Source organism: Trachypithecus francoisi, unplaced genomic scaffold (assembly GCF_009764315.1).
Source record: "Trachypithecus francoisi isolate TF-2019V2 unplaced genomic scaffold, Tfra_2.0 Lachesis_group12, whole genome shotgun sequence".
Classification (NCBI taxonomy): domain Eukaryota; kingdom Metazoa; phylum Chordata; class Mammalia; order Primates; family Cercopithecidae; genus Trachypithecus; species Trachypithecus francoisi.
Window position 1 is genome coordinate 88,358,679 of NW_022681457.1, and position 25,360 is coordinate 88,384,038.

Here is a 25,360-nt window from a genome sequence, read left to right on the forward strand (position 1 = left end):
GAGACAGGGCAGAAAGAAGCCCCCAACCACACACACTGATCACACACCACATTGCATGCACAAGCCCAGGTGGGAAATGCGTGTGTGAGCACAGGTAGGTTTAGCCTTGGGGTGGGGGCGGGATGGGGTGGGATCTGCCACAAGCCGCCACAAGCTGCTTGGTGCACAAGAGCGCAGGAGCTTGCAGGCACAGAGGCCCCACGCTGGGGACTGCGAGGCTGCTGGACGGTGCCTGGCTCAAAGCTGGAGTCTAACAATCATTAACCCTGCGTGACCAGACCAGAGCTCGGCCGGGGGGCACATTCAAGCCTGGGCCCAGGGAGGAGGGGTGGACAGTCCCCTCCCTTCCAGACCGGCATGGGTCTAGGGAAGAGAAGCAGCGCCTTCCCTGGATGGGGCCTCCTAGAAAGGGGAGCGGTGGTTTCGAGCTCAGGCTTTAGGGTCAGAGAACAGCAGGTTCAAATCCCGACAGTTTTTGTAAAGTCAATTCAATCTCTCCAAGACTCCGTTTATATTATCTGCGAAGTGGAGATAATGGTACCACGTCGCAGGGTTGTCAGCTGGAGTAAGTCAAAGAACCTGTCCAGGGTTTAGCCCTTGGTCCGCACGCAGGCAGAGCTCCATCCTCACTGTTGTTGTTAGTGGCCTGGGGGCGGGTCCCTGCCGCGGCCTCCCCGGCGGTTTCCTGTGGGGGACGGACGGCCCGCGGGCCGGGATCTCCCTCCTCCCGGCTGCCCGCTCCTCTCCCCTTCCTCTCCCAGCCCTTTTCCTCCCCGCCTCCCCGCCCGCCCCGCCCCGTCCCTCCTCTTTCCTCGGAGGAAACTTTCCGCAGGCTGGTCCCTCCGCCCGTGTCCCGCCCGCACTGCCGCGGTCTGGGAGCCCAGCGGGGCCGGAGGGGCGGCGGGACCAGAGCGGGCGGGGGCGGCCGGGCCCAGTGTATGCGACCGCGGGACGCGCCGGGGCCGGGCAACAGGGAAGCGGGGCGCTGACGGTGAGTGAGCCCGGCCCCGGGCCGGTGGGTCCCCGCAGGGCGGCTGGGCGAGGAGGGAGGCGGCTTCCCTTCCCGGAGCCCGCCTGGGGCGTGGAGGCTCAGCGTTCCTATCCTCCATCCCGCCCCGGGACAGCGGAACCGGGCTTCAGCTGGGGACCTCACCAGGGGGCGGGGCCTCCCGAGGGCCGCGACGCTGCTCCCCGGGCTGGAGGGGCGTCCGCGCCCGGGAGAGGGGTTCCCCCGGGCAGAGCCCAGGGCCGCCACGAAGTTAGGGAAGCGCTGTTTCCAGGGTGGAACCTGGGGCCGCGGCTCCCGGGAGAGGAGCTGCCCGCCGAAGGGGTCGCCGTGGGCTCCAGCCTGGGAGGAGGATCTGACTTTGCTGACCTCGCAGGCTGGCAGGGGAGCTACCCCCCAGAGCAGCATGGATGCCCCGCGAAGGGACATGGAGTTGCTCAGCAACAGCTTGGCTGCCTACGCGCACATCCGCGGTGAGGGCGGGCGCCGGAAGACTGGGGGCCTGAACCCTTCCCTGCCCACCATCCCCTTCCCTGCCCACCATCCCCTTCCCTGCCCACCATCCCCTTCCCTCCCCAGCGCCTTGCCCGTCCCCTCCACCCCGCTCCCCGCCCCTTTGCCCGCTGGCGGTTCCCTAATGCCCTTGAGTAGGGGTTACAGGCCTCGTCCCCACACCTAGAACCTGGGGTCTTATAGAAGTGGGACGACCCCCGCCCTGTGCCCCGCAGCCAACCCCGAGAGCTTCGGCCTCTACTTCGTGCTGGGCGTCTGCTTCGGCCTGCTGCTCACCCTCTGCCTGCTCGTCATCAGCATCTCGTGGGCGCCCCGCCCGCGGCCCAGGGGCCCGGCTCAGCGCCGGGACCCCCGCAGCAGCACCCTGGAGCCTGAGGACGACGACGAGGACGAGGAGGACACGGTGACGCGGCTGGGCCCCGACGACACGCTGCCGGGCCCCGAGCTGTCCGCGGAGCCCGACGGGCCCCTCAGTGTCAACGTCTTCACATCGGCGGAGGAGCTGGAGCGGGCGCAGCGGCTGGAGGAGCGTGAGAGGATCCTGCGGGAGATCTGGCGCACCGGGCAGCCGGACCTGCTGGGCACAGGCACGCTGGGGCCCAGCCCCACGGCCACGGGCGCGGGCACCCTGGGCCGCATGCACTATTACTGATGGGCCCCGGCTCCAGCTGCAAGGCGCTCGGGGTGCCGGACCTGCACATGAGCCCAGATCTCCTCCGGACCTTCGGACTGCCACGGCCCCTACGGCTCCCAGGTGCTACTGGGCGTGGACCGCCAGCCCCCGCGAGGCTCCCTTCCCCAGTCCTGCCAGAAGACCCCGGGGGAGGGGAGGGGGCAGGATGCAGGGTCCCCACTCCCTCTCTGGGGATGATGAAGAGGTGAAGTGACCAAATGAAAGAAAGCTGCATTCTCAGTGACTCAGTCTCTCCCTCTGTTACTTCTGCCCCCAGCGGCCCCCAGGCTCCTGCCACGCAGGGGTCCCAGGGCTGAGGCCCCCCTTGACTCCCTTACCCTAGCTGCACCACCCCCACCCACCAACCCCACGACACAGCACACCTGCCCGCGTTCACTTCACAGCCAGCAGAAAGGCAGAAGGCCACAGAACTGCACCCAGCCTCACACACAGAGCAAGTGCACGCGCATTCCTCACTCATAACGCATTCCTTACCGGCAAACGCATGGACACATGCAGCCCTGTCCCCACAGTGCCTTGGGTTCATACATTGCAATGACACACATACACCAGGCCTCGAGACCCTGACCTCGAGGCTAAGGTCCTACTAGTCCCGGTGTAAGCATGCGCGCTGGGCTGGGCCGTGAACTTCACGTCTGCGGCGAGGTGCGTTCAAGCGAGAGGGCAGGAGTCCCTCAGGCCCGCTCGGCTCCTCCCCGGCGCACAGCTGGATTCCGGAATCTAGGCTGGGCGTCAGAGCCCGACCCCGCCTGGGCCCCTCCTGCCCGCCATTTCTCCAGCGCGCTGCTGACGTCCGAAGGAGACACTCTCCCCCGCCCCTCACCATCCGGTGGATAAAAATAGCCGCGCGCAGGCCTTGGGAACGGTAATGGGAGCCACATGTTGGACAGATGTGCCCGGGAGGGACCGTTAGGAATGCGGAGGCCCAGGCCCTGCCCCCGCGCAGGCCCCGCCCCTAGCGACCAGACCGGCGTGGCGCCTTGCAAGGCAGAGTTTACTTTCTCGTGTTTCCCAAAGTCGTGTGCAAAGGATGTGGGTGGCCCCAGCCAGGTCGGGCCGTGGTCCCTTCCCAGGCCCGCCCTCAGTAGGTCTGCGTCTGCGCGTGGATGATGCCCGGGGTCTGGGACTTCTGGGTCCCCTGCATCACCTGGACCTGGCCGGGAGTGAGGTGGAGACTGTGTCAGGGGGCCACCCGCCACCAGCCCCCTCCCGCCAGGACCCGCGCCTCACCTCCAGCCGCCGGCGCTGCTCCTTCTCGCTCTTAAGCTCCTCCCTGATGTCGGTCAGCTTCCTCCTGCGGGCCAAGGCGGAGGTGAGGCGCTGGGCAGGTGAGAGCTAGGGGGGACCCTACCTTCCACAACCCCCGCCGCTACCCACTCACTCCAGCTGCACCCCCATCAGCTCCAGCGCTCTCCTTAGAGACTCCACTTCGCCCCTCAGCGACGTTACATCAACTCCCTCATTCTTGTTTTCCGTGCAATTTTGCGGGAGCAAGGAGGGGAGCGTGAGTGTCTCTTGGGAGTCTGGAGACGGCTTGATAGGATGTTTTTGGGCAAAGGCTGTTTCTATAGGGGGCACCTCCTCTTTTGGAGCCACTTCCTCTTTCGGGGTAGCCTCCTCTTTGGAAGCCACTCCCCCTTTGGGGAGCACCTCCTCTTTGGAAGCCACTCCCCCTTTGGGGAGCACCTCTTTGGAAGCCACTCCCTCTTTGAGGAGCATCTCCTCTTTGGAGGCCACTCCCTCTTTGAGGAGCACCTCCTCTTTGGAAGCCACTCCCTCTTTTGGGAGCACCTCCTCTCTCAGAGGCCTCACCTCGTTGGTGGATGCCTCCTCTCCAGGGGTCCTCTCCTCTTTGGAAGGTGCCTCCTCTAGAAGGGTTGTAGCCTCTGCCTGGGGGTGGGGCTTCTCAAGGGCAGGCCTGGATGCTGGCCCAGACTTCAACTCAGCCTGGTGTGGGGAGCTGTCCCCTCTAACTAGGGGACATTTCATCTCTCCCAGACACCCCTCTGAGGAAGGAGGCTGGAGTAGGGGTGCCTGTGGTGTGTGGGCCTTCTCCTGGGATGATGGGGCCTCTTTGGCTACAAAGGACTTGACCTTCTGCAGGGCTTCCTCCGAAGAGAAGTGATGGAATTGAGTGTCATCTCTGGTGGACACCTCTTCTTCAGAAAGCTCTGGGGTCAGGACCTTTTCTAGGGTGGGGGCCTCATCCCCCAGAGGGGCCATCTTTGGATCAGGGACTTTATCCATTGGTGGGACTTCTGGGGCATTGGCCTCTTCCACTGAAAAGACCCTCTCTGGAGTGGAGGGTTTGTCCACAGTCAGGGCCTCCTCTGGGATGGAGTTCTCTGGGATAGAGGCCTTGTCCTCTGGAGTCACCATCCTCTCTGGGGTGGGGACTATGTCAGGAGCTGGGATCTTCCCTGAGGTGGAGCTCCCTGGGATAGAGGCCTTGTCACCTAGAGTGAGGTTCTTCTCTGGGGAGGGGACCTTGTCAGGAACCGGGATCTTCTTGGAGCCGGAGGCATTCTCTGGAGCTGGGGGCCTCTCTGGGGTTGTGGTCTTGTCCAGCATGGGGGTTCTCTTCACAGAGGGGGCCTTTGCCAGGCTGCTGTGCTCTTCCTCCTGCCATGATGGGAGGTGAAGTCTCAGCTCAGGTTGAGTCTGGTTCCCCTTGGCCTGGGAGACTTCACCCGTGCACACCACAGCTGGGAACCAGCCTCTGCCCAGCGTCCCCACTCTCCCATGTCTCCTGCCCCTCACCTGACTGGACACAGAGCGTTGTTGGGGAGTCTGGGTTTTGGATCGCTTTCGGCCAGGGTGACATGAACCCCCACTTTGGAAGCCACCATTGGGGCCTAAGAGAGCAGAACTTCAGGGACCCAAGCCTACTCTGACCCTCAGTCTCTTCCCACCTCTGTCCGTCCGCACAACCACCCCATCCCTGTCCTCCAGTCCTCCCTGCACTGGAGGGCAGCCCTTACCTGAGTCTCGGGAAGTGAGCTTCTGACTGTCCCTGCTGGGTGTCCGAGATGTCCTGGAACATATCTTCATCAGGCCCTCAGGGTGGGGCACAGGGAGGGGTGTTCCTTCTACCCTCCTCCTTCCCCCAACCCCATCCTGCTCCTTACTTGGCTTTGCTGGGCCCAGTGGCAGCTGTCACTAGTTTCTTGACTGTGGGGAGGGATGTTTTGGGCATCAACTTTTTTGGTTCCTTAATAGGAGCTGGGAAGAAAGAGGAGTGGAGCATTCATCCATCTGACAGTCGCTGGCCCTGTCTTGTGCTGTGTGCAGGGGACTGTGGGCAGGAGGCTAATCTTGTCTGAGTATGCGCCACCGCACCCGGCTAATTTTTCTATTATTATTGTTATTGAGACGGAGTCTTGCTCTGTGCCCAGGCTGGAGTGCGGTGGCGCAATCTTGGCTCACGGCAAGCTCTGCCTCCCGGGTTCACGCCATTCTCCTGCCTCAGCCTCCCGAGTAGCTGGGACTACAGGCAGGCGCCCGCCACCATGCCCGGCTAATTTCTTTTTGTATTTTTAGTAGAGATGGGGCTTCACCGTGTTAACCAGGATGGTTTTGATCTCCTGACCTCGTGATCTGCCTGCCTTGGCCTCCCAAAGTGCAGGGATTACAGGCGTGAGCCACTGCGCCTAGCCAATTTTTGTGTTTTTTTTTTTGAGACGGAGTCTTGCTGTCGCCCAGGCTGGAGTGCAATGGCGCGATCTTGGCTCACTGCAAGCTCTGCCTCCCAGGTTCACCCCATTCTCCTGCCTCAGCCTCCTGAGTAGCTGGGACTACAGGTGACCGCCACCACACCTAACTAATTTTTTGTATTTTTAGTAGAGATAGAGTTTCACCGTGTTGGCCAGGATGGTTTCGATCTCCTGACCTCGTGATCCGTCCACCTCGGCCTCCCAAAGTGCTGGGATTACAGGCGTGAGCCATCGCACCCAGCCCACCCCCAGAATTCTTTATCTTCTCTCTCATTTACTCTCTAAGAGATATCACACATTCTTATGGACTTAATTATCAGTAAGTCAATGATTCCCAAATTTTCATCTCTAGCTCCTTCCTCTCTGACTCCAGACTCATATCTGACTTCCCTCTCAATATTTACACTTGGAGAGCTGATGGGCATCACACTGTTAGCATATCCCAAACCAATCTCTTGCTTCCCAAACCCATGCCCCTTAAATCTACCCCTCTCCCCACGGTCCCCATCTAGCCCATTTACCCACTTGTTTGGATGACAAATGACTCCTTTATTTCCCTGTGAGGTACATCCAAACCATCAGCAAATCCTGTCCACACTACTGTCCAGGTATTTCCTGAATTCCATCCCTTGTCACCACCTCCACCACTAAGTGCTCTAGGTCAAGTCACCATCACCTTCACCTGGACATTCCAACAGCCTCCAGCCTGGGTTTTGGCTGTACCCACCCCACCTAGTGTGTTCTTCCCACAGCAGCCAGACTGAGCTCGTGTTCTATTGGGGAAGCAGACATAAATACGAGGAGTAAAATACATAGTGTGTTAAAGAGTTATTAAGTGTGACTGACAAGACTAGGCAGAGGGGCTGGGCACGGTAGCCCACACCTGTAATCCCGGCATTTTCTTTTCTTTTTTTTTTTTTTTTGAGACGGAGTCTCGCTCTGTCGCCCAGGCTGGAGTGCAGTGGCCGGATCTCAGCTCACTGCAAGCTCCGCCTCCTGGGTTCCCGCCATTCTCCTGCCTCAGCCTCCCGAGTAGCTGGGGCTACAGGCGCCCGCCACCTCGCCGGCTAGTTTTTTGTATTTTTAGTAGAGACGGGGTTTCACCGTATTAGCCAGGATGGTCTCGATCTCCTGACCTCGTGATCCGCCCGTCTCGGCCTCCCAAAGTGCTGGGATTACAGGCTTGAGCCACCGTGCCCGGCCAATCCCGGCATTTTCAGAGGCCAAGGTGGGCAGATCACTTGAGGTCAGGAGTTCAAGATCAGCCTGGTCAACATGGTGAAACCCCGTCTCTACTAAAAACACAAAAATTAGCCAGGCATGGTGTCGTGCTCCTGTAATCTCAGCTACTCCGGAGGCTGAGGCAGGAAAATCGCTTGAACCCAGGAGGGCAGAGGTTGTAGTGAGCCAAGATTGTGCCACTGTACTCCAGCCTGGGCAACAAGAGTAAAACTCCGTCTCAAAAAAACAAAACAAAACAAAAAAAAACACTAGGCAGAGGAAGGAACCATTTTAAATGGGGTGGCCAGAGAAGGGCACACTAAGGTGACATGAGCATTGCCTGAAGGCAGTTACACACAGCGACATTCAGATCCACAGAAAAACAGCCACTCTGGCTTGTGCACAAGTGCTGATATTAACTCCTATATCTAATCACACGCAGATAGGTATACACATCCACAAATCTGACGGTGGGGGCACGGATCCCACAGCCTGACACCAAGCTCTGAATTTCAGGTCCACTCCTTGCTAGTTGTGTGAGAACTTGCCAAGTGATCTATGCCTCAGTGTCCTCATTTATAAAACATGGACAACTAACACACACCTTTGTAGGGTGGTTGTGAGGTCTGAGTGACTTTTATTTTTATTTATTTATTTATTTATTTTTTTTTTTTGAGACGGAGTCTCGCTCTGTCGCCCAGGCTGGAGTGCAGTGGCCGGATCTCAGCTCACTGCAAGCTCCGCCTCCCGGGTTTACGCCATTCTCCTGCCTCAGCCTCCCGAGTAGCTGGGACTACAGGCGCCTGCCACCTCGCCCGGCTAGTTTTTTGTATTTTTTAGTAGAGACGGGGTTTCACCGGGTTAGCCCGGATGGTCTCGATCTCCTGACCTCGTGATCCGCCCGTCTCGGCCTCCCAAAGTGCTGGGATTACAGGCTTGAGCCACCGCGCCCGGCCCTGAGTGACTTTTAATACATGCGAGGTGCCCAGAAGACTGTTTGGCATCCAGATGGTCAAAGCTCAGTAAATGTTAACTTTGACTTCTGCTTCTTACACAGTATGGCTGATTAGATGCTCTGTAGGGTGCTCCCATCAGAAAGCAATTATATCCTGCTGAGGACACAATTTTGAGGCACTGTTGGAGTTAAAAGAGGTAAAGGAGGTCTACATAAGAGAGGACTGGGCCAGGTGCAGTGGCTCACACCTGTAATTCCAGCACTCTCAGTGGCTGACGCCTATAATCCCAGCACTTTGGGAGGCTGAGGTGGGAGGATCAACTTGAGGTCAGGAGTTCAAGATCAGCCAGACCAACATGGTGAAACCCCATCTCTACTGAAAAATACAAAAATTAGCCAGGTGTGGTGGCGGGCGCCTGCAGTCCCAGCTATTTGGGGGGCTGAGGCAGGAGAATTGCGTGAACCTGGGAGGTGGAGGTTGCAGTGAGCCAAATCACGCCATTGCACTCCAGCCTGGGTAACAAGAGCAAAACTTAATCTCAAAAAAAAAAGAAAGAAAGAAAAAAAAAGAAGGCCGGGCGCGGTGGCTCAAGCCTGTAATCCCAGCACTTTGGGAGGCCGAGACGGGCGGATCACGAGGTCAGGAGATCGAGACCATCCTGGCTAACACAGTGAAACCCCGTCTCTACTAAAAAATACAAAAAACTAGCCGGGCGAGGTGGCGGGTGCCTGTAGTCCCAGCTACTCGGGAGGCTGAGGCAGGAGAATGGCGTGAACCCGGGAGGCGGAGCTTGCAGTGAGCTGAGATCCGGCCACTGCACTCCAGCCTGGGTGACAGAGCGAGACTCCGTCCCCAAAAAAAAAAAAAAAAGAAAAAGAAAAAAAGAGAGAACTGAAGCCAGAAAGGCAGAGAGAGGGCAGCTCTGCTCTGTGGCTACTGAGCCTGGGCCCTGTGGGTGTGAAGCCAGGGCCCTGGGCTCTGCTTCCTCAGCTCACCACAGGCTCAGTACCACACAGCAGTGCCACCTTTCTTCAGTAGGACCAAAGCGGCTTCTGGTGGGTGGTGTTCTCTGGCCACTGGCAGAAGTAAAAGCAAATTCTTGGCCAGGCACGGTGGCTCATGCCTGTAATCCCAATACTTTGTGGGGCCGAGGCAGGTGGATCACCTGAGGTCAGGAGTTCGAGACCAACCTCGCCAACATGGTGAAACCTCATCTCTACTAAAACTACAAAAATTAGCCGGGCATGGTGGCACGTGCCTGTAATCCCAGCTACTAGGGAGGCTGAAGCACGAGAATTGCTTGAACCCGGAAGGAGGAGGTTGCAGTGACTGAGATCACATCACTGCACTCCAGCCCAGGTGACAGAGCAAGACTTCATCTCAAAAAAACAAAACAAAACAAAAAATAAAAGCAAATTATCGCTGGAAGAAGCCTTCTTCTACTAAGACCTGCAAGAGTCCCACAGATTAAAATCCAGCTATCAGCTCATAAACAAAGGTCATAAAACACGCCAGAGGGCAGGTCACCAAGAATGGAGTCAGCAGACACAACACACAACAGATAGTGGAAGTGTCAGGTAGAGAATACTGCATAGCTATGTATAACATATTTGAAGAAATTCAGCATGTGCATGCAACAGAGGACAATCAGGAATAACCACACAGGTTTGGAAAATTACCACATAGAAAACGGAAATACTGGAGATTAAAAATAGCATTCTTGGAAAAAAAAATGCAATATAAATCCACTTATTTACATGCATATTGCTTATGTTGCCAGTACAGGTTACAGAGCAAACAGAGCCAAAAGGCTAGAGAGAGAATTTATAAACTAGAGGTGCAGTGAGACAAGGAATGAACCAAATGAGAGCAATGTTAGGAGGGAGGAATGACAGAAGCAGGGCTTGGCTCTGGCTGAATGAGGTGGTGGACAAATCCTCTCCTCACAAGGCAAGTATGAAGCTGGACAAAAATGATCCAACAGGCCGGGCGCAGTGGCTCACGCCTGTAATCCCAGCACTTTGGGAGGCCGAGGTGCGTGGATCTCCTGAGGTCAGGAGTTCGAGACCAGCCTGGCCAACATGGTGAAACCCCCCCCTCTCTGCAAAAATACAGAAATTAGCCGGGCATGATGGTGGGTGCCTGTAATCCCAGCTACTCAGGAGGCTAACGGGGGAGAATCACTTGAACCCAGGAGGTGGAGGTTGCAGTGAGCCGAGATTGTGCCGTTGCACTCCAGTTTGGGAGACAGAGCGAGACTCCTTCCCTACCCCCAAAAAAAGAAAAAAAAAAAAAAATCCAACAACCATTTCAATGCTCTGGAAATTATCCAAAGGCATGAGATAATTTGCGAAGGATTTTTTTTTTTTTTTGAGACAGTCTCGCTCTGTCACCCAGGCTGGAGGGCAGTGGCGCGATCTCGGCTCACTACAACCTCCACCTCACAGGTTCAAGCGATTCTCATGCCTTAGCCTCCCAGATAGTTGGGATGACAGGCGCCTGCCACCACACCCTGCTAATTTTTGCATTTTTTGGTAGAGACAGGGTTTTGCCACGTCGGCCAGGCTGTCCTCAAACTCGTGACCTCAAGCAATGTGCCCGCCTCAGCCTCCCAAAGTGCTGGGATAATTTGCAGAGCATTTTGTATGCTTGATAATGTTCTTGCCTAGGGCTGCTTTCATCCCCGGCCCCTCAGCTTGGTCCACATGGATGTTCTGCTGGGTAGGGCAAACTGAGGATCAGCAGCTTCACTGGCTAAGTGGAAGGCATCTCAATTTGGAGTGTAATCTTGGGATTTGACATTGGTTCAAAAGCACAGCCAACCAAAAAGTTAGATAAATGGGACTTCATCAAAATGTAAAACTTTTGTACATCAAGGGACACCATCAAGAAGTGAAAAGACAACCTGAAGAAAGAGAAAAATTTTGGGAGGATGAGGTGGATGGATTACAAGGTCAGGAGTTCAAGACCACTTGGGCAACATGGTGAAACCCCGTCTCTACTAAAAATAGAAAAATTAGCCAGGTGTGGTGGTGCACACCTGTCATCCCAGCTACTTGGGAGGCTGACGCAGGAAAATCGCTTGAACCCAGGAGGGGGAGGTTGCAGTGAGCTGAGATCATGCCACTGCACTCCAGCTTGGGCAACAGAGCAAGACTTAAAAAAAAAGGGGAGAATGGGAGAAAATATTGCAAACCATATATGCATATATGTGATTAGGGACTTCTATCTAGAATATATAGAGAACTCTTCTAACTCAATAGTAAAAAGACAAATAATCCAATTTTTTAAATAGGCAAAGGATCCAAACAGACATTTCTCCAAAAGAAATAAGCACATGAAAATATGCTCAGCATCATTAGCCATCAGAGAAATACAAATCAAACCCACAATGAGACACCACTTCATACCCCCCAGGACAGTTTTCATTAAAAAGGTAACGGAAAGAGCTGAGTGAAGTGCCTCACAACTGTAATCCCAGTATTTTGGGGAGGCCAAAGCAGGAGGATCACTTGAGCACAGGAGTTCAAGATCAGCCTGGGCAACATAGCAAGACCTTTTCTCTACGATAAACTTAAAAACTAGCCAGGTGTGGTGGTGCACACCTATAGTCCTAGCTACTCAGGAGGCTGCAGTGGGAGGATCACTTGAGGTCTGAGGCTGCTGCGAGCTCCGATTGTGCCACCACACTCCAGCCTAGACAACAGAGCAAGACCCTATCTCTCCAAAATAAAAGAGTATACTATGAACAACTTTATGCAAATAATTAGAAAACGTACATAAAATATACAATTAAAAACATGTAACTCCACAATTGATTCAAGAATTTTACCCTGACTTTAACTATTAAAGAAATTGAAGAAGTTGTTTAAAATAATCCCATAATGAAAAAAATATGGCAAGATGAATTTACAGACAAGTTTTACTAGCTTGCAAGGAAAGATGATTCCCATCTTATTTATTTATTTAGAGACAGAGTCTCGCTCTGTCACCCAGGCTGGAGTGCAGTGGCACGATCTCAGCTCACTGCAACCTCTGCCTCCTGGGTTCAAGCAATTCTCCTGTCTCAGCCTCCTGAGTAGCTGGGACTACAGGCATGTGCCACCACACCTGGCTAATTTTTTGTATTTTGAATACAGACGGGGTTTCACTGTGTTAGCCAAGATGGTCTCGATCTCCTGACTTCATGATCTGCCCGCCTCAGCCTCCCAAAGTGCTGGGATTACAGGCATGAGCCACCATGCCCAGCCGATTCCCATCTTATATAAGATCCATCAGATAGACCAGGCATAGTGGCTCACACCTATAATCCCAGAATTCTGGGAGGCCGAGCCAGGCGGACCACAAGGTCAGAAGTTTGAGACCAGCCTTGCCAACATGGTGAAACCCTATCTCTACTAAAAATACAAAAAAATTTAGCCGGATGTGGTGGTGCACACCCGTAGTCCCAGCTATTTGGGAGGCTGCAGCAGAATCAAGTGATTCTCCTGTCTTAGCCTCCCAAGTAGTGTGCACCACCATGCCCAGCTAATTTTACATTTTTAGTAGAGATGGGGTTTCACTATGTTAGCCAGTCTGGTCTTTGAGACCAGGGCACAGTGGCTCACGCCTGTAATCCCAGCACTTTGGGAGGCTGAGGCAGGCGGATCACGAGGTCAGGAGTTCGAGACCAGCCTGACCAACATGGTGAAACCCCGTCTCTACTAAAAATACAAAAACTAGCCAGGTATGGTGGCGCACACCTGTAATCTCAGCTTCTCGGGAGGCTGAGGCAGGAGAATTGCTTGAACCCGGGAGGTGGAGGTTGCAGTGAGCCTAGATGGCACCACTGCACTCCAGCCTGGGAAACAGAACAAGACCCTGTCTCAAAAGAAAGAAAAAAGAAGAAAAAGGAAAACTAGATTCAAAATCAGGAACATGACAATGATGTTCACCATCACTATTTCTATTTAACATTGTATGAGAGATCCTAATTACTATAATAAATTAATAAAATGAAATTAAAAGGCAGGAATGAAGAGAATGAAACAAAATTATTATTCACAAATGACATGTCTGTCTTCATAGGAAAGACATGTAAGAATCTACAAATGAATTACTGGAAATAATCAGAGTTTAGCACCATGGCTGGCTATAAAAACAATATACAAAAATCAATGCATTTCTGTATTCCTGCAATAAACAGAAGAATGTCTGTTTTTTTGAAGACACATTAAAAACTCTGAGATACCTAAGAATATCTGGGAATAAATCTTATGAAAATTATAGTTTTATGGCCGGGGGCAGTGGCTCACGCCTGTAATCCCAGCACTTTGGGAGGCCGAGGCAGACAGATCATGAGGTCAGGAGATCAAGACCATCCTGGCTAACATGGTGAAACCCCATCTCTATTAAAAATACAAAAAATTAGCCAGGTGTGGTAGCGGGCACCTGTAGTCCCAGCAAGTCGGGAGGCTGAGGCAGGAGAATGGCATGAACCTGGGAGGCGGAGGTTGCAGTGAGCCAAGATTGTGCCACTGCACTCCAACCTGGGTGACAGAGCAAGACTCTGCCTCAAAAAAAAAAATTATATAGTTTTATGTATAAAACTAAGTCAGGCACCGTGGCTCACACCTCTAATCCCAGCACTTTGGGAGGCCAAAACAGGAGAATTGCTTGAGCCCAGGAGTTCGAGACCAGCCTGGGCAACACAGTGAGACCCTGTCTCTACAAAAAGATTAAAAGATTAGCTGCACATGGTGGCTTCTGCCTGTAGTCCCAGCTACAAGAGAGGCTGAGGTGGAAGAATCACTTAAGCCCAGGAGGTTGAAGCTGCAATGAGCTACAATTGCCACTGCACTCCAACCAGGGTAACAAAGACCCAATGACCCGTTCTCAAAAAGAAAAAAGAAACCCCCAAAATTGTATAAAACTCACATGTAGAAAATAATAAATGATGCTGGAACAACTCATTGTCCATAGGGAAAAAGGTATAATTGTATCACTCATTAAAATCATTACTATATGAATAAAAGCACTAATATGAAAAACATTTTAAAAGTTTCAATATAGATGATTATCCTTCTAAACTTGGAGCGGGAAATGAGTTCTTTTTTTTTTTTTTTTTTTTGAGACAGAGTCTCACTTTGTTTCCCAGGCTGAAGTGCAGTGGTGCCATCTAGGCTCACTGCAACCTCCATCTCCTGGGTTCAAGCGATTCTCACGCCTCAGCCTCCCAAGAAGCTGGGATTACAGGTGCCTGCCACCATACCTGGCTAATGTTTGTATTTTTAGTAGAGACGGGGTTTCACCATGTTGGTCAGGCTGGTCTCAAACTCCCAACCTGGTGATCTACCTCACTCAGCCTCTCCAAGTGCTGGGATTACAGGCATGAGCCACTGTGCCCTGGTCTCAAAGACCAGACTGACTAACATAGTGAAACCCCATCTCTACTAAAAATACAAAATTAGCTGGGCATGGTGGTGCACACTACTCGGGAGGCTAAGACAGGAGAATCACTTGAACCCGGGAGGCAGAGGGCAGTGAGCTGGGATTGCACCACTGCACTCCAGCCTGGGATTACAGGCATGCCCACCACGCCTGGCTAATTTTTATATTTTTAGTAGAGACAAGGTTTTGCCATGTTGGCCAGGCTGGTCTTGAACTCCTAACCTAAGGTGATCCACTTCCCTTGGCCTCCCAAAGTGCTGGGACTACAGGCGTGAACCACTGTGCCTGGCCTGTGGGTGTTAAATTTTATAACATATGTGTTACATATACTTTTGACATGTGTCAAATATTACATTAAAAGATAAGTAAGGCTGGGTGCGGTGGCTCACGCCTGTGGTCCCAGCACTTTGGGAGGCCGAGGCGGGTGGATCACGAGGTCAGGAGATCAAGACCATCCTGGCTAACACGGTAAAACCCCGTCTCTATTAAAAATACAAAAAATTAGCTGGGTGTGGTGGCAGGCGCCTGTAGTCCCAGCTACTTGGGAGGCTGAGGCAGGAGAATGGTGTGAACCGGGGAGGCGGAGCTTGCAGTGATTCGAGATTGCGCCACTGCACTCCAGCCTGGGCGACAGAGCGAGACTCCGTCTCAAAAAAATTAATAAAAAAAGATAAATAAAAAGATATTCTACACACTCACGGACAGAGCTATTCACTGACAGATAAGACATGTGAACATATACAGTCTTATATATGAAGAGACAGATTCATACGTTTCCTCACAAAATGAAACAAGTCTATACCCACCAAGAGCCACATTCTCAAGACACACAGAGAAACACTAACATATTAACACACACACACACTGACCCACACATCGATTCACATACACTCCTACCCAGCTCTTGGCCCACAGGTGAGGGGACTCCTACAGGGGCATACTGGACCACTGGGGTGCTGTGGGTGTTTATAAGCAACCGGACTGGTGGGTCTCCCAGAGAACACCTCCCAATCCCGGGTTCCCTGGGCACTCACCTGATTGCCGAGATAGCACTTTCCGTGGGACCAGCTTCTTGATCTATGCAGAAAAGAAGTAAAGGGTGAGCATCCCTAATCTAAAAATCAGAAATCCAAAATGCAGGCCAGGCACAGTGGCTCACACCTATAATCCCAGCATTTTGGGAGGCCAAGGTGGGTGGATCACTTGAGGACAGAAGTTCAAGACCAGTCTGGTCAACATGGCAAAATCCTGTCTCTCCTAAAAATACGAAAATTAGCCAGATGTGGTGGCATGCACGTGTAATCCCAGCTACTCTGGAAACTGAGGCAGGAGAGTCGCTTCAACCTGGGAGGTTGCAGTGAGCGTCGATCCTGCCACTGCACTCTAGTCTGGGCAACAGAGCGAGACTCTGTCTCAAAAAAAAAAAAATAATAATCGAAAATGATCCAAAATCTGAAACTTTTTGAGTGCCAATATAACGCCTTAAGTGGAAAATTCCATACCCGACCGAACTCATGTGACAGGTCTCAGTCAAAATTTTGTTTCATGCACAAAATTATTAAAAATACTGCATAAAATCACCTTCAGGCTATGGTTTAAGGTGTATATGTAACATAAATGAATTTCGTGTTTAGATTTGGGTCCTAAACACCAAATTTCGTGTTTAGGTTTGGGTCCTAAACATGAAATTTTGTGTTTAGGTTTGGGTCCCATTCCCAAGCTCTTTTTTTTTTTTTTTTTGAGATGGAGTCTTGCTCTTGTCACCTAGGCTAGAGTGCAATGGCACGATCTGAGCTCACTGCAACCTCCGCCTCCTGAGTAGCTGGGATTACATATGAGCGCCACCACGCCCAGCTGATTTTTGTATTTTTAGTAGAGACAGGGTTTCACCATGTTGGCCAGGCTAGTCTTGAACTCCTGACCTCGTGATCCATCTGCCTCAGCCTCCCAGAAGTGCTGGGATTACAGGTGTGAGCCACCGCGCCTGGCAGCTATCTCATGTATATGCAAAAATTCCCAAATCCGAAACACTTCTGCTCCTGAACCTTTTGGATAAGGGATACTCAACTGGTATTATATTCCAAAAGGAGCTGCCACATGTCTAGGTCCACCCTCATTTAGTGACCCTCCAGTTAGGTCTGGAGAGTGCCATGATCCCCACCTTTGTCCAAAATAGCCTGCCCCCACCACCTGAGTCTTGGCTGTGTACTCACTGGCGGTGGTGGGAGTACGAAGTTGTCTGGAAAAACTCCTCTTCGTCCTTGACACTCTCCTTCCCACCAGCCCTTATCCTCTGTGGTCTGGGAAAGAAACACGCCGGTGGGGAAGTGAGCCAGGTCCCCCAAGGTCCTTTCAGGGGTCCCACTCCTTATAGATGTAATTTCAACATTTATTTTAGATTCAGGGGGTACATGTGCAGGTCTACCCTTTCTCAACACCCACTTCCCTGGGCCCCCCACCCTGTTCCTCTCACACCTTGCTGAGTACTTTCACCACGTCCCCCCTCCGCAGCGTCAACTCGTCTGGGGCCTCAGGCTGGTAGTCAAACAGGACCCTGTAGGCCTCAGGGTGGGAGACTGGGAAGAGGTCAGTCCACGGTCCACTGAAGCCAAGCCTCCCCCATTCATCAGCAGCCCCCGCCTCCATCAGCCTAGCTGGCCCCAAGTCACAACCTTGGGAGTGGCTGAGGGGGTGGGGGACCCTTTGGATGGGTGCTCACCTGTCTGCAGGTAGTCTGGAGGGCTGTCATAGGCCAGGCTGCTCAGCTAGTGGGGGAGGGGCAGGGAGGAACCAGATGAGCCTCCAACTACCCCAAGAGGAACTCACCACCTCTGTGCCCACTCTGAGCCAAGTTACCTTGGGAGGTCGCTGGGGACCAGGGCTGACTGAAGCCATGTCTGGGTTATCAAAGCCTGGTGGGGGATAGTGAGGTTAGGAAGGGTGCTAATTCACAGGTTAGGTCATGGGAGAGGGTCAAAGGGGTCACAGGGTCAGGATATGTGAATCACAGGCTCATGCCACTGGGAGGGTCATTGGAGATTGCGAGTCACAGGGTCGAGGTCTCACTTGGGGGCCCACTGTCCAGCAATTCCACAAAGTTGGATGGGAAGGCTCCCAGCTGCCCGTTCTTCTTCCCCAGCCACCAGCCGTCCTCAATCTGGGGAGGGGGAGGACGCAGGGGCATCTGGTTCTGCCCCAAGGATCCCTAGGATAATCTTCCACCCTTGGTTCTGCCCAAGCACCCCTTCCTCCCTCAATCCCGTGCTTCTCCATATCTGCGCCGTTGCCATTCCCACCGTCCACACCCTCACTTCCCACCCTGCTCACTTGGGAGGCGCGTTCCATCATCTTTCCCCAAACGGTCCCATCACCTCACCCCTCACCTCCTTTATCATTTCCACGATCTCCCCAGCTTGCAGCTTCAGCTCGTCCGCCTGCTCTGGGCTGTAGTTGAAGTTCACTTTGCACCATCTTTGGGGCCTCGGGTATTTGGCAGGATGACCTAGCACCGGACAAGCGCAGCAGAGCTGGAGCAGGACACCCCAGTACGAGGAGCTGGGGGTAACGCGAGGCGCGCACGTAGCCTTTGGTACCTCCAGCCCCGCCCCAGGGCGGAGCATTGTACTCGAGAACCAATCACAGGCCGCAGAGCGGGCCCCGGGGCCCCGCCCAGAGCCGCGCCCGTCACCAAGAGCTAGAGGCGCCCGGTTAGCACTGACTCCGCGCGCCTGCCCACCGGACCCCGTCCCGGCCCTTGCACTCACCTCGGCGGCGCTCACAGCGCGGTCTCCGCGCCTCTCTGGAACCCCGCAGGGTTTCTGGGATCTCCTGGGAATCAGGGCACGGGGAAGGCTCTCTCAGCTCCCGCGGGGCGCGCGCTGAGACCCCACAGCCCGCCCCTGTCTCGGCCTCACCTGCACCAGGCGCTCGGGGAAGAGGCCATAGCGGCCCCCTAGCTCTCCGCGAAGCCAGCCCCGCGCGGGCACCCAGCGCACCTGCCGGACCACGTCCCCGGGCGCCAGACTCAGCTCGTCCTCCTTCTGCGCGCGGTATCCGGTCAGGACGAGGACCTCTGCGGGCGGAAGAAGGGGCCGGCGCGCGGCTCAGAAAGGCGCAGGCGGGGCAGCCTGGCCAGGGCGGGCGTGTCCCCAGGCACCGTAGAGGGCAGCGGGGGCCGGGGGGTGGTGTGGGCTCTCGCCATGTCCACGGTTGCAGAGAGAGGCCACTCAAAGCCTCCGCACTTACCCATGGTTTCCGGGCCGCCCTCCAGAGCTTGGCAGCTCCCGCTGACGGCCGAGTACTGGGCCCGCGCAGGGTGCGACCGGAGGCAAGACAGTAGGGTAAAGGAGGCGTAGCTGCCAGCCGATAGGTCGGGCCAGGTGCTGGGAGTGGGTGTGGAGAGGGGGCGGCCCGGCTCAGCAGGTTCAACCCCCAACCCCGGGGTGAGGAGGACTCTAGGGTCTCTGGCCTGTGCAGCGGTTACAGCTCCGTCACAGGCTTTTCCCGCCTACCTAAATTTTAGGCCAGCCGCCTCTCCCTTTCGCTCAGCTTTTGCCCGGAGGCTCCCAGCTACAATTTGCACAGAGCCTTCCCAGGCCCACCCTCCCCCAGCTCACAAGCTTTTGGCTTCAGGGGAAAAGGTGGAGAGAGGCACATACCAGGGTGGGGTCCCCCAGCAGGTAGCAACCGCTCTAAACCGGCCTTGAGTGAACGAAGTGGCTGCCCTTGTACCAGCAATAACTTTGAGTGGACACTTCCAGTCTTTCTTGCAAGGCGTACTCCTCTCTGGCCGCGTACCCACCCTCTACCCCCATATAGGAAGGAGACAGCAAAGACCCCTGCTTTAGGGCCAGAGGTCTGGTTTGGTTTCAGAAAACACCTCCAGGTTCTCCCTGGGAGTTAGGCAGGGAGAATGAACTTTACGAGCTTCCAAGGTTTCTGCTCACAGTTAAGCCCCCAGCCAGCAGGAGTCTGAAGGTTAGGGCCCACCTATGGCCAGTTCATGTGGGATAGGCTCTTTCAGGAAGAAGGCTGAGCCTACTAACCACATCCCTTGACCCCTGCCCCACCACCATGGAGGAAGCCAAAGTCCTTGCCTATGACACCAGTGGAAAAAATGTTTCTCCTGGGGAGTCCAAGGTACACAATGCTCCTCCCAGGAACGAGTGTGTCTGTCTGGGAGGGACTTCAGCAGCCTGCGCAAGGCCCCACAGGCCCTTTGTCTTTCAGGTTTTCTCAAACTGTTGTGGGAAGTTATCTACCACCCTCAACACACACACACACACTCAGGGTGACAATGAACAAAGCCCGTTTACATCTGCCACTTCATTTATTTTATTTGCAGGAGGAGTTGAAACAAATTTTAAGGGAGATTTTCATTTTCCCCCTAAACATGAATCATTCAAGTAAAACCAACTTAACTATAGAAATGTAGCAAAGTAAGGGGAAAGCAGCACAACAACCCAAGAGGCAAAGGCTGGGGGGAGAGGTGGGTGCAGTCCGCATATAACATATGCATAAATGCCTTATGATTCACCTGCTCAGGACCGCCTCCCCAGAAGGCAAGCACAAGGACCCATTTTAAGAGGTTGTTTCCCCCCAAACATCTGAGAATGCTTCAACTTAAACAGCTTAAGGTTAAAGACAAAGAAAGAAAGAAAAAACCCAAAAAAACCCCATGAACCACTCAGCCATAACCACCTTCCTAATCGATCACAGGAGTTTCTTTTCATTTTATAAAAAGATTAATAAAAAATATTGAAAAAATTTTCTCATATTTGTAAAGATAATAGAATTCATAAGTTTCTTAGAAAACAGACCAGACACTGCCCTCCAGTTTCCACCCCGTTGCTGGGAGGATCAGCAGGACTAGAAAGTTTGGGATACTGGAGCTGCTGGTGGAGAATAGGGAAGTCCAGCCCAGAAGAAATCAGGAAATAGGGCTCAGGGGCACGTGAGGTGTGGTTAGGAGCAACTCCACGTGATACATGGCTGCGCAGAAAAGGGGAACACAAGGTGGTCGGAAAGGCCTTAAACTCCTCCTTGACATACAAAATCGGTTTTTACAAAGATCCAAGCAGTTTGGTCCCAAACTGAGGTGAACACTTCAAAGTTTATTCACATGCTTTGTTTTCTCTTTCAAGAATCAAAGTTTCCCAAATTAAATGTTTCTAATATTACTACATATGCCTAAAAAAAGAAAAAAGAAAAAAAAAGGGGGCTTTTTAAAATCAGGACAGGGGAGAAGAGATTGAAAATCATCGAATTAGTCCTCTTAGCTCCAAATGAAAAGAAATTAGAACAGAACTGTTGGTTTCTAATAGGAAACAAAAATCCAAGCATCGCTCTCCCGCCCTACCCCTGCCCCCACCCCCACACACCAACAACAAATGAGAAAAACAGCTAAAGCCCAATGCATTGTGTTCTGCTCAAGAGCTGGGCCTGACCCCGGGCTCCACGGCCAGCCTCCTCTGTCCAGTGGGAGACAGTGCCAGGGATGCCTTTTGTGGTAGTACAATCTGCACGGCTGGTGGGGGGTGGGGTAGGATTTACGCAATCTTCTTGAGGTTCCTCTGTGAAGCCAGCCATCTTCCCAGTGCCTCTCTCCCCTGGGCAGGAATCCCGTCAAGGGTGGCCCCTACTCGGTTGTGGGCTGTATATTGTCCTTCTCTTCTCGGTTCTCTGTCCCACTCTCGTCGTCTTCAATCTCCCCTTCCTCTCCACTGAACTTGTCATGGGCCCACTTGGGGCTGGTACTTGATTTCCGGAACATGAACCGGCCCCGACCCCGAGGAAAGGCTCCTCGGCCCCGGCCCCGGCTCACCCACTTGTCACTGCCTTCTCCTTCACGGTCATCATGCTGAGGGGAAAGAAAATTGCCATCAGTGCCAGAGTGAATAAGATGTGGCCAGAGCTCTCTCCTCTGCACCCACCCAAATGTGCCTTTCCCAAAAGAACCAGTGCCCTAAACTCCCCCTTTTGCTCCTTTTCTGCACTTCTCCCTGTCCCCTGCTCCAAAAATGCCAGTGGTTCAGATCCACAAGAATATCAGTTGAGTGATGTAGAAATTTTAAGGTAACAGCTTGAGCACTGTAATGATGACAACGATGACGATGATGATTCACTGAGCATGAACCCTTCATAGTTTAAGGAAAATAAAGTCACTGAGCACTGAAGTAAGACATTTATATACTATCTCATTTAATCCTCATATCTACCCTATCATTATCACTTCCCACTCTGCAAATGAGGAAAAAGCTTAGGAACTTGAAGCAACTCCATATGATTTAGTACATCCTCTCTCAAAGGATGGGTCTGAGAAAGCCAATCACACCAAAACGTGAAACTCCATGTGAACCGGGTTGTTAAGCAGTTAAGAAAGGAGGCAGGCCGGGCGCGGTGGCTCAAGCCTGTAATCCCAGCACTTTGGGAGGCTGAGACGGGCGGATCACGAGGTCAGGAGATCAAGACCATCCTGGCTAACATGGTGAAACCCCGTCTCTACTAAAAAATACAAAAAACTAGCCGGGCGAGGTGGCGGGCGCCTGTAGTCCCAGCTACTCGGGAGGCTGAGGCAGGAGAATGGCATGAACCCGGAAGGCAGAGCTTGCAGTGAGCTGAGATCCGGCCACTGCACTCCAGCCTGGGCGACAGAGCAAGGCTCCGTCTCAAAAAAAAAAAAAAAAAAAAAAGAAAGGAGGCAATGCGGCTGGGTGCAGTGGCTCATGCCTATAATCTTAGCACTTTGGGAGGCCAAGACAAGCAGATTGCCTGAGGTCAGGAGTTCGAGACCAGCCTGGGCAACACGGTGAAACCCCTGTCTCTATTAAAATACACACACACACACAAAAAAGCCAGGCATGGGGGTGTGTGCCTGTAGTCCCAGCTATTCAGGAGGCTTGAGGCAGGAGAACGGCTTGAACCCAGGAGGCAGAGGCTGCAGTGAGCCGAGATAGTGCCACTGCACTCCAAATGCTCAGAATCCAATGCTGGGGCTGGGGCTCTTCCTGACCCTCCAACCCCACTCTCATTTTGTATCTCCCCTGTTTTATGCAAGGAGGCAGTGTGACAAAGTAGAAAGAACACTTAACCTACATTTCATTTTTTTTTTCTTTTTCACTTAGTTCAAGGAAAGGATTAACCTACATTTCAAACAATCCTTGCTCTGACAATCTCATGAGACAGAAGGAGGGATCCAATCAAACAACGAATGAGAAAACATTTTGAAAACCAGCAGTCATTACCTTATCAGCCCCAAGACTTCAGAACCTAAACCACCCCCCACACAAGCTAGGGTCTTAGGCTGTTGGAGCTCAGCTCAGAGGAAGTGTCAGCTTCTTCTGACCACGGCTGCTTGTTCACATTAAATCAATCAGGCTGGCAATACTCTCTCAGGTGGCAGATGGGGCAAGGGAGATGGCCTTTAATTCTTCCCCTACAGTAGTCCCACTCCAGCACCCAACCTGGGCCCAACCAACTACAATTCCCTAGAGATAAGTTCAAAGGTCCTCTAGTAGCCTCAAAGCAGCTACCAGCAGCAGCAACTCTAGAAATGGGATGGTGGCCATGCACAGCCATGCACAGGAAACACACAACCTGTTTCCTAGCTGTCCAACTGACAACATAGATTCATTCCAGCCATTCTAGCAGGTGATGGAGATTCAGCTGCTCCTTTACCTTAGTTGTAACACTCACACCGGCCTGGATCTTCGCCTGCTATTACATACCAAGGCCAAGAGAGCTCACTCAAGGCCAGGAACTCCAGCCTATAACAGTCCTAATCTGAAGGAGGCCCAGAGTGCAGGGGAATGATCAACAGCTTAGATGAGACAAGCCCCAGTGGCATTTCATTTTGGAGAGACATCCCTTTCCTCAAAGAGATCCTGAGCTCTCTTTCTGGTCATTCTTGCATGAAGGAGTGGCAGTGAGGGACAGCAGCATTGGGGAAGGGTTATGGCTCTATCCACAGGAATGAGGGAGGCTGAGGGTGGGGTGGTGGTTGAGCAGTAAAACAAGTTCACAGACTAAAAAGACAAGACCAACACTTCTTGGTTATCTTGGAATCCATAAACATCTTCAATGATAAACCCTTTGAAGACCAGGACTGCCTCTCTAGAGGACACCCATCCAGTTAGCACTATGCAAGTATACACGCCTCAGTGCAATATTCCTGCACATAAATTTAATCACAGTTTTGGACAAACTAATTAAGGCCTGGTATCAGCTACTGTGTGTGTCAAAGGCCCTCTGACCCTTCCTGGTTATCCCCAGACACATACCAAGTAATACTTCTTGCTTTTGGGTGTGTATTCTGGGTCCCACTCCTCTTCCCGGTTTCTTTTTTGAAAATCGTTGTTGCTGTTGTTGTTATTGTTCCCAGAGTAGTTGCCTCTGCCCCAGCCTCTTCCTCTGGCTCGAAACTGCTATTGCAATAAATGAGGGAAAAAGGAACAAAGGATCATGCCAGGAATGGGGAACAAACCCCCCTGCTTTCTGTTCAAACACTTTTCTGGTGTGGAAGAGACAGCTGTCTTCCAGTCATATGCTGGTCAGCTGGTTTCCAGCCATTCCCTTTCTGCTCATCTCAAGTCTGTAGCCTGCACAGAGGACAAACCTGCCCCAAGGGCCTCCCTATAAACAGCAGTAGTCGAAGTAAGTGGGGGAAGTTCTGAGACCAGAAGCCGTAAGAGGCTTTCTAGCTAAGTGATTATGAACAGAAAAGCAACAAAAAATGGAAAGGCCAGGAAATGTGGGAAGGAGAACCAAAGATTCCAGGGTCTTTGGACTGGATTACTTATGTCAAAGGCAACAGAACTGGTATTCTGATGAAACATAATCAGAGTTGGTAGGAGCAAGGGGCTTAGAGAAAGGGGGAGAGGGAAGGGTCTTACAAAGGTTCCTCGAGCTCTGCCACCTCCTCTTTCACTTGGACCCACAAAGTCTTTGGTCCCCAGTCTTGATTTGTCAAAGCCCGTGGTGCTCTCCTCTCTTTCCTCTGTCTCTTCAGTGTACTCTTCTGCTTTGTAGGAGTGAGACGACTGGGAGGAAGAGGAGGAGGATCTGGACCTGTCTCTTGCTCTCCGATGCTTCCTGTGAAAAGAGAAGAGCCAGGGTAATCAATCATCCTCTAGGGGACACTGCTTGGCTGGGGCCTCATGGATAAGCACAGGACAATCAAAAGTGTGCCTGTGATGAAGAAACTGATGATGAGTAACCTTATAAAACCAGCTCACCCCCAACCTACCCACCCAAGATACTTCCCCTCAATTCTGTCAGTCATGTTCACATGACACATCTATGTTCACAGACACATCTATGTCTGAGTCTGTGATAAACATATGACATACACAGAAGCAGGAACAAAACACAGTCCATGGCCTCCAGTAGCTCAGTCTAAGATACAGGTATGAATTAATAAGGGAGAAGGAAATTAACACTATATTGAGAGCTCCGAAGTATCTGGCATTGGGCCAGATAAATAGCTTTGTATATTATCATTGGTTAGTGCCTTCTATTACTTTTTTTTTTTTTTTTTTTTGAGACGGAGTCTCGCTCTGTCGCCCAGGCTGGAGTGCAGTGGCGCGATCTCGGCTCACTGCAAGCTCCGCCTCCCGGGTTCACGCCATTCTCCTGCCTCAGCCTCCTGAGTAGCTGGGACTACAGGCGCCCGCCACCACGCCCGGCTAATTTTTTGTATTTTTAGTAGAGACGGGGTTTCACCACGGTCTCGATCTCCTGACCTTGTGATCCGCCCGTCTCGGCCTCCCAAAGTGCTGGGATTACAGGCGTGAGCCACCGCGCCCGCCGGCCACCTTCTATTACTTTTATT

General features: G+C 52.7%; 3 protein-coding genes across 12 annotated transcripts in view; 1 reads left to right on the forward strand and 2 right to left on the reverse strand.

Moving 5' to 3' along the window:
* Positions 1–810: 810 nt before the first annotated feature.
* Positions 811–2,436, forward strand: EVA1B (eva-1 homolog B). The gene is made up of 3 exons (XM_033227111.1): positions 811–991; positions 1,383–1,479; positions 1,735–2,436. The coding sequence occupies exons 2-3, from the start codon at positions 1,413–1,415 to the stop codon at positions 2,169–2,171; spliced, it is 504 nt and encodes a 167-aa protein (XP_033083002.1). The 5' UTR covers positions 811–991; positions 1,383–1,412; the 3' UTR covers positions 2,172–2,436.
* Positions 2,437–3,074: 638 nt separating this feature from the next.
* Positions 3,075–18,856, reverse strand: SH3D21 (SH3 domain containing 21). 6 transcript variants are annotated; one of them, XM_033227106.1, is made up of 17 exons: positions 18,778–18,856; positions 18,447–18,604; positions 18,297–18,360; positions 17,916–18,034; positions 17,599–17,689; positions 17,389–17,444; positions 17,252–17,297; positions 17,008–17,108; positions 16,746–16,832; positions 15,567–15,609; positions 5,342–5,435; positions 5,195–5,247; positions 4,974–5,068; positions 3,969–4,835; positions 3,595–3,899; positions 3,444–3,507; positions 3,075–3,366 (listed from the first exon to the last, which is right to left on the reverse strand). In XM_033227106.1, the coding sequence occupies exons 1-17, from the start codon at positions 18,779–18,781 to the stop codon at positions 3,295–3,297; spliced, it is 2,319 nt and encodes a 772-aa protein (XP_033082997.1). In that variant the 5' UTR covers positions 18,782–18,856; the 3' UTR covers positions 3,075–3,294. The 6 variants fall into 6 exon arrangements, 5 of the variants coding, with proteins under 5 accessions (XP_033082997.1, XP_033082999.1, XP_033082996.1 ...); XM_033227108.1 differs by having other exon boundaries at positions 3,595–4,835; positions 18,528–18,604; XM_033227105.1 differs by having other exon boundaries at positions 3,595–4,835.
* A 986-nt stretch (positions 18,857–19,842) lies between these two features.
* THRAP3 (thyroid hormone receptor associated protein 3) overlaps positions 19,843–25,360 on the reverse strand; it is a 98,507-nt gene continuing 92,989 nt past the window's right edge. For 4 of the 5 annotated variants that reach the window (XM_033227102.1, XM_033227100.1, XM_033227103.1 and 1 more), the window contains 3 exons: positions 24,423–24,621; positions 23,811–23,954; positions 19,843–21,391 (listed from right to left, as the gene is read on the reverse strand). In XM_033227102.1, coding sequence (XP_033082993.1) covers positions 21,170–21,391; positions 23,811–23,954; positions 24,423–24,621 — 565 coding nt within the window. In that variant the 3' untranslated portion in view covers positions 19,843–21,169. The remainder of the gene's footprint in view (positions 21,392–23,810; positions 23,955–24,422; positions 24,622–25,360) is intronic. The other variant, XM_033227104.1, reaches the window with a different exon arrangement.